Raw genomic sequence first — 10296 nt, forward strand, 5'->3', positions numbered from 1 at the left:
TGAGAGACAGAGACCTAGAGACGGTAGAGAGACCGCACCGGCGACAGTGGAGACACAGGACCAGAGAGGGTGGCACCCTGGCACCTGCCTTTGACCGGCCAGACACAGCCGGGCAACTCCAGCGCAGCCGGCCTCGGGGAGGGGCGGGGCGGGCCTTGCTCCTCCCCGGACGGCCGCGGCGGGGGGCGGGGCGGGCTGGGGGGGGGGGCGGCTCCTTGGGTCCAGGAAACCCCTGGGGCTGCCGGGCGGGGGGGGGGGGGCGCGGGAGGCGGGCGCCGGCACCGCCCCGGCGACAAAAGTCCCTTCGGCCGAGCCGGCGGCAGGGGAAGTCCCTGCGCCCGCGACAGCGCCCTCCCGTGCTGCTGCGCAGCGCTCCGCCGCCTTCCCGGGCGGCCCCATGCCCCGATGCCCCTCGGGGGCCATGGACGACGGGCCGGTGGACCTGCGCACCCGGCCCAAGGCCGCCGCGCCCGGCGCCGCGCTGCCTCTCCGCAAGCGCCCCCTACGGGAGCCCTCGCCGGGCCCCGCCGCCCCCCGCGCCGCGCCCCCGGACCCCCCGCTCGGCGGCTGCGACGCCCCGGTCGTGCCCGCGCCCCCCCACGGCCTGCCCAGGCCCGAGGCGCTCTACTACCCGGGTGAGTGGCTTCGCGGGCCAGGACACAGGGTCACTGCTCCGGGGGACAGCGCCGGGGACACCAATGCATGGGGTTCCGGGTAGCTGGACGACAGCTGAGTGGAACCTGAGGTCCCAGGGACACCGATAGGAAATCAGGGAGCAGCCAGCAGGGATCTGGGACAGATATGAGGGTTCCAGGGAACTGGGAGTCTGGGAACCCTCAGGACAGAGTCCCAAGACCAAGGGGCATACATAATGGGGACTCAGGGAACAATGCCTAGTGATGCAGATAGGGTGTCAGAATCTGGGGGCAGAGCCTGACCTTGCAGGGACATGGAACTATAACCACTGAAGAACCAGAATGCTATGGCTCATGCCTGTAATCCCAGCAGTGAGGGAGGCTGAGGCAGAAGGATTGCCAAATCCGGGTACTGCCTGAGCAGTTTATAGAGACTCTGTCTCAAAATAAAAAATGGAAAGAGGGGGGCCTATAGCTAGTAGCAGAGTGCCCCAGGACCAGGGGGAAAATCATGTATGTATGAGGAATTCACACTGGGGCCAGAGAAATTGAGGTTTGTGGTATCTAGATATGTGGGTTCAAAGGGAGTCAGCCAAATGGACTGGGGCTCTAAGGAGGCTGACACTAGGGATCACAGGAAGTCAAAAATCTCAGGGACTAACATATCAGGAGATGTGGGAATTAGGAGGAGAGTTGGGGGCTGCACACCCCAAAGTCTGGGATCAGGAGGATCCAAGCAGGAAAAACTGAAGCTCCAGGGACCAGAGGTTGGGTTCTGAGGAGCCCAGGAGCAGAGGGCAGGGCTCTGGGCCCGGGTGTGTGCGTGCTGCAGGGCATCCGGGTTCTACGTGGGGCCAGCAGGCCAGGTGCTCAGGTACTGGGGAACTCTGCTACTCAAGGATTTAGGGCCAGCAGAGGGGTTCGGGGCTCTTTGTGGGAGGCCTTAGGGCCTCAGGATCTGCTATTGGAGGTCCAGGAACCTGAAAATGAGAATTCAAGGGCTCAAGGATGGACAGATGGCAGGGGAAGCCGCACTCTGTCCTCCCTCCGGATCTGAAGGAGGGGGCATCGTCTACCACAGCCGCCTTATGACCCAGGGGACCCCAGGGCCATGCCTTTCCCCAGTTTCCACAGCTCCCACCCCATCGGTGCAGCAGGAGAGGAGCCTCTTCCCCCCTCTCCCATTCCCTGGGTGAGAGTTAGGCCTCAGTTTCCCCCATCTGTGTGACAGGTGGATGTGGTTTCCTGTTACCCAGGCCTCTTCTGGCACTCGGCCCAGGCTCTGGGCCCCTTCTGACCTCTGCCACTCCACCCCCACACCCAGGTCTTCATGCATGCTCCCCTCAGCCAGTGTCATTCAGCAAACAGGCCCTGGGGACCCTGGCTGGGTGGAGACAGGGGCCCTTGCTGCCCAATTTAAGAGCTTCGTGTGGCGGGAGACTGAGGTCAGGCTCCCAAGAGACAAGTGACACAGAGGGCGACCAGAGCTGAGGAGAGGAGGCTGCAGGCCCTCAGGGCAGGGATGTGGGCCAGGGGATGGCCTTGGAGCTGCAGGACCAGTTTAAAGTGCAAAAGGAGCTGGGGTGTTGACACACAGGAGGCTGAGGCAGGAGGATCACCTGAACTGTATAGCAAGACCCTATCTCAAAAGCAAACGAAAAATAAGGTGCAGTGGGGACTTGGGAGGAGGACAGTGACATTTTGGTAGCTGAGGCCTGGAGGTGGAGCAGGTGGAGGGTCTGCAGGCTCAGCTGATCCATGTCCTCTCTCTGTCCCCATCCAGGACCCTTACTGCCCCTGTACCCCACCCCGCCAGTGGGCTCCTTTCCGCTGCTGAACCTGCCTACACCCCTGTACCCCATGATGTGCTCAATGGAACACCCGCTGTCAGCGGACATCTCCGCAGCCACCCGCGCAGATGAGGACGGAGACACGTGAGTGACACCCCTTCTGGGTGGGAGGCACAGGGGGCACCACTCAGCTCGGGGGTCTCAGTCAGAGTCCTGTCTTCTTGCTGCCGCTGTGGAACCTTCAGCAAGGCCTTGCCCTCTCTGAGCTTCAGCTTCCTCCTCTAAGGATTGGGCTCTCCGAGAGTGCTTACCTCCTAGGCCTGTTTCTACAGCAGTGGTCTTCAAATTTTTTCAGAGCTGGGATTTGAATCCAGGTCCTCATGCATGCCAAGCACCCTCTACCACTGAGTAATACCCCCTGGCCGCTCAAACTTTTTTTTTGTTACAATCCAAAAGAAGAAATCAGAAATGTATTTCTGATCGATTGTCTATTTGAATTATGCATATAAAGCCCCTAGCACTAGCCCTGGTATAGTATGTGTTCAGTAAGTGTTAATTAATATTACAGTTATTGCTACTTTATGTCTGTCCCAGCATGCATGCATACACACAAACTTGAAGTAAAAATTGCACAAAACTAGTGACAGATATCTGTAATCCTGACACTTGGGAAGCTGAGGCAGGAGGATCTCGAGTATGAGCCCAGCATAGGCTACATGAGTTCAAGTCCATCCTGCCTGCACTACACAGCAGACCCTGGCTCAAAAAAAAAAAAAAAAAAAGCACAAACAAAACAATACTATTATTTCACAGGACTTATTTTAATCTTTGCTCTTCTAGTCTACTTCATTATCTTGTGGTCATAGCCGGCTAACTTAGATGGTCCCCTAAACTGACTTCACAGTTCTCTGGCTTGTCACCTGCAGTTCAAAGAACATGCTCGCAAGGCTGCTGGGACTCCTGGCTTTGGTCCTGTGCCAGGCACAAAATACGCACTGGGTACAATTGACCAGGATGTTTATTGTTATTAGGTGGATCTGGGTTTAAATTTTCGATGGCCGATGTCTTTCCCCTGTACCTCCCATTCCCCTTCTATAAAAACAGGAACTAAACAGAAATGGTTTCTCTGAAATCATTTACTCTCTCAACACTGAGGGAGGCTGAGGCAGGAGTATTCCAAGTTCCAGTGCCACCTGAGCAACATATCGAGAACCCATCTTAAATAAATAAATAAAAGGTCTGGTAGTGTGGCTCCGTGGTGTTGGCTCTGGGTTCGATCCCCAGGACCGCAGACAGAGGAAACCGAGAAGGGCCCCCTGAGTAACTTACATCCCCAGCCTCATTTTCCCTGTTTGGAACCTGGGCCTTATCCTAGCACCCATCATGCTTAGGGTTTAGAGCGATGATGTACACACGTGTAGTGTGCAGAACGGGGCTGGGCAAACGAGGCTCGGTTCTTGGAGGTGGGCAGCGGTTCTTGGAGGTGGGCAGCGTGCAGGCGAGGTGTTGGTTGGAGACCACCTGTGGGCCCTAGTGGAGAAAGTGCCTGATACCTACAGGGCCCCATCAAGCTGGCTCCTCCCACTCTGGGTGCCTGGGGTCATCTGGAGTCAGGTTTCCTTTGTATCTGTCCCCTGGGGTGAGGTGTTTGCGGCCTGGAAGCCGGCGCAGGCTGAGGCCACCGGGCCCACAGGGCCCCAGCCGCAGCCCCTCACCCAACGCTGCCTCCTGCCCGTCCCCAGCGCAAACACTCCGGCCTCAGCTGCCTGCCGGGGAAATCCCTTCCCGCGGAGCCCGACCGCAGCCCAGCTGCTCGGCTCCCCACGTCAGCACCCTTCACTCACAGCCTCCCCGCCCGCCTGGCGCTCCCTCCAACCTTAACCCCTTCCGCTGGGGCCGCGGCTTTACTGGAACGGGCAGCTGGCGCAGGCCCAGCCTGCGCCGCCCAGCTTGACACCGGCGGGGGAGGGCGGGGGGCCAAGTCTGGGTCCCCAAGGAAGCAAAGGTGGGGGCTGGACTTGCAGGGCAGCTATACCCCCACAAGATTAGGGACCAGGGAGCTCGAAATCTTGCTAGAGGCAAACGCAACCTTTAGTCTCAGGGCAAAGGTTGGGGTCCGGGGTTCCTTGATCCTGGGGGAGTTATGGAACGAGCTAAGCGGCAGCTTGGCAACCAGGCATTCAGAGAGCCTTAGCAGGACCAGCTACATTGTAATTTGCAGGGCTCTTTCGTCAAAAATTAAGAATTGCGAGGTAGGCATAGTGGAATGCACTCCTGTAATCTCATCACTCTGGGAAGCTGAGGAAGGGGGATGTCTGTTCAAGCCCAGCCTGGTCAATTTAGCAACTTTTAGTTGCTGTTTTTGTTGTTGTTCTCAAAAATATTTTGTAAAAATTTAAATTAAAAAAATTTTTTTTCAGACAGGGTCTTGCTATTTAGCCCAGGCTGGCCTTGAACTCACTGATCCTCCTGCCTCAGCCTCTTGAGTGCTGGGATTATAGATGTGCACCACCACACCTTGCTAAATTAAATTTTTTAAAGGGCTGGTGATGTAACTCAGTGGGAAGGCCCTGGGTACTGGAAAAAAAGAAAAAATTAATAATTTCAAGACAGTGACAACAGAAAGTTAAGCTGGGTATCGAGGACAGCCAGGGTTAACATGGTCCATGTATTTGGAATTGCAAAGAGGTCACATGAATCTGGTCCTGCCTAGGGGCCTGGAAGGCCAGGTCCCCAAAGGGGCAAGTATTAGGACACTTTATCCCTGGATCTCCAAAAGGACAAAGCAGAAAGGGGCATGTGGAGACTTAGACCTCACAGGAAATGGGGAAGTCTTTATTCTTATGGAAATTAGGGATCCCAAGAGATCTTGGGGTGGATGCCAGGATGTTTGGCACCAGGAGCCCCCTGCCGTCTGAACCCTGTGGGGTGGAGTTCCCGAGGGCCCGCATCGCTGGAGGGAGGCCTCAGACTTCTGCATCCCAGCCTCAAAGGAGCTAGGTCTCCTGCCCCCTCCAAGGACGGACGTTGGGGTGCCGGGGTTGGCCGCGTAGATCCCCGGCGGGACCGGCTTCCCTCCCCCGGGAGCAGGAAGCGGAGCCCCGCCCCGGGGACCTGTTACTGGAAGTCCGAGGGCTGGGCCGCCCCTCCCATCCCCACTTCCTCCAGCCCCGCCCCACCCCCTGCGGCCCGCGCGTTTATGGGAACTCATGCCTGGACGGTTTCTCTGAAATCATTCTCTGCCTCTGCCCTCGATTAACCCCGGCGACTGTGAAAGGGACCCAGCCAGGCGTCCAGGGACGCAAGGAACAGGCGTTGGAGGGGGAAGAGGGGTTCCCAGGGACCCCGGCCCGGGTCTGGCCCCTTCCCTGACAGCTCCTATTTAAACTTGACTTGTACGGGTTAGGATCCAACTTCAGGAATCCACCTGAGGTCTGGCCCGGCATGCGGCGCTGCTGTGGGTTGTGCCTTACAGGGGAGGAGAGGGGAGCTCCTTCAGCGCGCGCCCTTACCCTAGCGCACAGCTAAGGGTGCAGCAGTCCAGTTTGCACCCTGGGCCCGCTGGGCCCCCAAAGGTGGCCTGAGCCCCAAGATTTCTGCGCTCAGGCCAGAATGTGCTGGGAAGCTGCTGGAATTGAGGATTCTAGTTGGGTGAGCGGCTGTCTTTGTGCATAGCACAGCGATCCCAGCTTAGCAGGGGGCAGGTGGCACGGAGAACGGCTGTTCTAGTGAATGACTTTAAGTAAAGGTCATGAAGCCCGTGCACGGTCAGGCAACCTCATGCCTCAGCCCTGTCCCCACTCCTCGCCAATGCATGCTTGCACACGCACACTTGCACCAAGTCTCCCGAGATTGTCCTCAATCCCCCCACCCCTTAGTGGGAATTGAACCCGGGGCCTTTGTGGCCAGCTACATCCCCAGACCTTTTATTTTTAATCACCCAAGGCTGGGCTGGAATTTTTGATCCTCCTGCCTCAGCCTCCCAGAGCACTGAGATTAACAGGCATGTGCCACCATGCCTGGCTGCCCTCAACTCTAAATGACTGTGCCCAGGCTGGAGTCCCTCGGGGCTGAGTCGGAGGTGCAGTGGGAAGTGCGCCCCTGAGCTGCACATGTCGGGTGGAGGACGCAGGTCTGCACCTGGGAGAAGATGAGCTGCTGTTTATTTTGTTTATTTTTTTAATTTTTTGGTATTGGGATTGAACTCAGGACCTTGCACTTGCCAGGCAGGTGCAGTGCCACTGAGCTAAATCCCCAGCCCTGCTATGTAATCTTAGGGGGCCCCAGGCATCCCATAGGGAATGCCAGTGCTGATCCAGGGGTGGCTTCGGGGCTGGGGCCTCCTGTCGCTGGTTGACACTGAATAGAAGCTGCCCCCACCCCATGGGGTGTGACATTGGGCCAGCGAGCAGTTCTCTTGAGCAGAGGGTAATTCCCAGGGTGTCCGAAAGAAAGCCTTTCTAGATACTGGGGGGATGGGTCCCTCAGTCTGGAAAGGGCTTCTGGGCCCCAGAGCCCAGGCCCAGAACAGGGTCCTCCCCCTCCCCCTACCCCCACAGGTAGTCCTTGTGTCTCTCTCAGATTGGAGGCCGAGACCTTGAGAGCATTAAGTTCACCCCTTCATGTCACAGAAGAGAAAGCTCTGGGCAGAGTGGAGGGAAGCGGTGGCAGCTTCCCGGACAGCCAGGACAGTGGTTGACGTGGTCCATATATTCAGCTCATGCCCAGGGACACTGCTCAGCGTCCTGGGCTCTTCTAGGCTCTGGGCACTGAACACAACTGGCAAAACGCCTGGGGGGGGGCGCTTCCGACAGGAAACAAATGCTGTAAACTACAGTGTGCCAGGCCAAGCGAGGGTGGGGAGGAATACAAGGCAGGGGAGGGGCGGGGAGTGAGCAGCTGGCCCACCATTCTAGCAGGGGCCCTGCAGACCCCTGGGGAGACTGTTCAGGCAGAGGGAAGAGCCAGCACAGAGGCCCTGGCAGGCAAAGGGACACAGCGCAGGCTGGTGTGGCCAAAGAGAGGAGACACAAGGAGAGGCAGTCAGAGAGAGTCCTAGAGGGAAAAACCAGGTCCCATAGGGCCTCATTGGCCATGCTGAGGTCTTTGGGAGAGGATGCCTCATCTAAAGGGTTGCTCTGTGCTGGGCATGGCAGCAGGAGCCTGTAACACCAGCATTCTGGGAGTCTGAGGCCTGAGAACAGGGAGTTTGAGCGAGCCTATGCAAGTTAGTGACTTAGGAAGACCCTGTCTCAAAATTAAAAGAGGAGAGGCTGGAATGTAGCTTGGTGAAGAGGCCCTGGGTTCAACCCCCAGTACCACAATAAATAAATACATTAAAAGTCTCTCTTTGGCTGTTTTGGGGGACAGACGGTGGGGTAGGGTAGAAGCAGGAAGTCCACAGGAAGGGGACTGGAACAGCCAGGAGGGACAGAAGCAAGGTGGAGGGAGGAGTGAGAAGCCGGGAATTCTGGTGATGCGCCTCTAGCATCCAGCTTGTGTTGGAGCTGGCAGGGCCCACAGCACGGAGGAGAGAGGTGACGCCCCTTATGTGTGCGATTGTGCCCCTCCAGGCCTCTGCATATTGCTGTGGTGCAGGGCAACCTGCCTGCTGTCCACCAGCTGGTGACGCTTTTCCAGCATGGGGGCCGAGAGCTGGACGTCTATAACAACCTGCGGCAGGTGAGGCGCTGGGGCTGGGGCTGGGTAGAGTGGGGAGGTGCTGCAGACTTGGTGTTCCTGGGGCTGGGCCCCTTGTGACTGGGACTGAGAGGATTAAAGGACCTGATTCCTGGGTGAGGGAGGTGGGGGGCCCAGAACTCTGGGTCCTCACGGAGGAATCTGGGAGAGGCGCCCCAGAGGGAGGCAGGCTGGGATGCCGGGTGGGACACCTGTCCCTCAAGGTCGCTGTTCCCCAGACCCCGCTCCACCTGGCTGTGATCACCACTCTACCGTCTGCGGTCTGGCTCCTGGTGTCGGCTGGTGCCAGCCCCATGGCGCTGGATCGCCATGGCCAGACAGCAGCCCACCTGGCGTGCGAGCACCGCAACCCGACCTGCCTGCGGGCCCTGCTGGACAGCGCGGCCCCCGGCTCCGTGGACCTGGAGGCCCGCAACTACGACGGTGAGTCCTCCCCTCTCACCGCGGGTCATGCTGGGGCTGTCCCACTGGGACCGAGAATCCACTGAGACTTCAGAGCCCCAGGCCCAGGTCTGACTGAGTCTCCCCCCTCTCCCAGGGTTCACCGCCCTGCATGTGGCCGTGAACACCGGGTGCCACCAAGCGGCGCTGCTTCTGCTGGAGCGCGGCGCGGACATCGATGCTGTGGTGCGCTGAAGAGGCGTGGTCTGGTGGGGGCGTGGCTAGGGGAGAGGCGGGCCTAGGGTGGAGAGGCGCGTGTCCTTCAGTAGGATGGGAGGGGCCTGGAGTGGATATGGGCGTGTCCTGGTTGAGAACAGGACCTATTGGCGGGTGGGTGGGGACTGTGGTGGGACTTGAAGTACCTAACGGGACAGAGAGGGTGGACCCAGCCGACGAGATTCGGGCCTCCGACTTTTTGGGGAGTTTGGAGAAACTACAAAAACCTGTCTGTCCTTCCTGGCTCAGGACATTAAGAGCGGCCGTTCCCCGCTCATCCACGCCGTGGAAAACAACAGCCTCAGCATGGTGCAGCTGCTGTTGCAGGTGGGCGCTGTCCTCCCCGAGCCCATTCCCAGATGCGATCCAGACCCAGGACCCTCCCCCAGCGCGCCCCCGCCCGACCACGCGGCTCCTGACCCCCAACCCGGTTCCCCGCAGCACGGCGCCAACGTGAACGCGCAGATGTACTCGGGCAGCTCGGCGCTGCACTCGGCGTCGGGCCGCGGGCTCCTGCCGCTCGTGCGCACCCTGGTTCGCAGCGGCGCCGACAGCGGCCTCAAGAACTGTCACAACGACACGCCGCTCATGGTGGCGCGCAGCCGCAGGGTGAGTGCGCCCCCGGCTGGGCGACGCGGGGAGGGGCGGCGGTGGCGGCCTTGTGGTGACGCCCACCTTCCCACAGGTCATCGACATCCTGAGGGGCAAGGCCACCCGGGCTGCCTCCGCGACACAGACCGAGCCCTCCCCGGACCGAAGTGCCACCACCTCCCCCGAGAGTAGCAGCCGCCTCAGCTCCAATGGTGAGCGCCCCGCATGCTCGCGGCCCCCGAAGTCCCCACCCAGCGCCTGCTCCCGGCCCAGCCTCTCGGCCGCTCACCGCCCTGTCCGCTCTCCTCCCACAGGTCTTGTTTCCGCCTCGCCGTCCTCCTCGCCCTCCCAGTCTCCCCCCAACGACCCGCCTGGATTCCACCTGGCTCTCCCCAGCTTCTTTCTTCCTCCTCCATCTCCACCTGCCTTCCTGCCCTTTCCTGGGGTTCTCCGAGGCCCTGGCCGGCCGGTCCCCTCCTCTCCGGCTCCAGGAGGCAGCTGAGAAGGATGGGGGGGCAGATCTCGGACTCGTGAGGAGGGGCCTCCCTGCGCTGGGGGGGTCTGCCCTTCCGGAAACTGTGAAGATCTCACTCTGCCCCCCCCCCCCCATCTTCAGGACCAGGATTTGCACCAAAGCACGCGCACCTACTCCTGAGCCCCTCTTCCGTGCATAGATCGCCCCTGCCTTGTCCCGCCAACCAAGGACTCTGGCACCCTCAGGCACTGGGCCCGGGTCTGGAACTCCACCCAGATGTTCATTTCCTGTCCCCTCCTTGAGCTGGTGGAAGCAGGGAACAGTCCTTCCCCTGCACCCTCTATCCAGACGGATGAGGAGAGAGGGGCTTAGGCAGGCACTGGTAACAATGTAAATTATTAGGCAAGTGGGTTAGATTTCTTTTGTAATAAACTATTTTTGTACAATA

The 10296-nt window shown here is 59.4% G+C and overlaps 1 protein-coding gene across 1 annotated transcript; it reads left to right on the top strand.

The window, feature by feature from the left end:
* Positions 1–296: 296 nt before the first annotated feature.
* Positions 297–10296, top strand: Bcl3 (BCL3 transcription coactivator). Its single transcript, XM_004873127.4, has 9 exons — positions 297–635; positions 2419–2569; positions 7999–8107; positions 8344–8548; positions 8664–8752; positions 9032–9109; positions 9224–9391; positions 9468–9585; positions 9688–10296. The coding sequence occupies exons 1-9, from the start codon at positions 398–400 to the stop codon at positions 9873–9875; spliced, it is 1344 nt and encodes a 447-aa protein (XP_004873184.1). The 5' UTR covers positions 297–397; the 3' UTR covers positions 9876–10296.

Source organism: Heterocephalus glaber, unplaced genomic scaffold (assembly GCF_053883595.1).
Source record: "Heterocephalus glaber isolate CG9 unplaced genomic scaffold, H.glaber_assembly_v1.0 deba00001744, whole genome shotgun sequence".
Lineage (NCBI taxonomy): Eukaryota > Metazoa > Chordata > Mammalia > Rodentia > Bathyergidae > Heterocephalus > Heterocephalus glaber.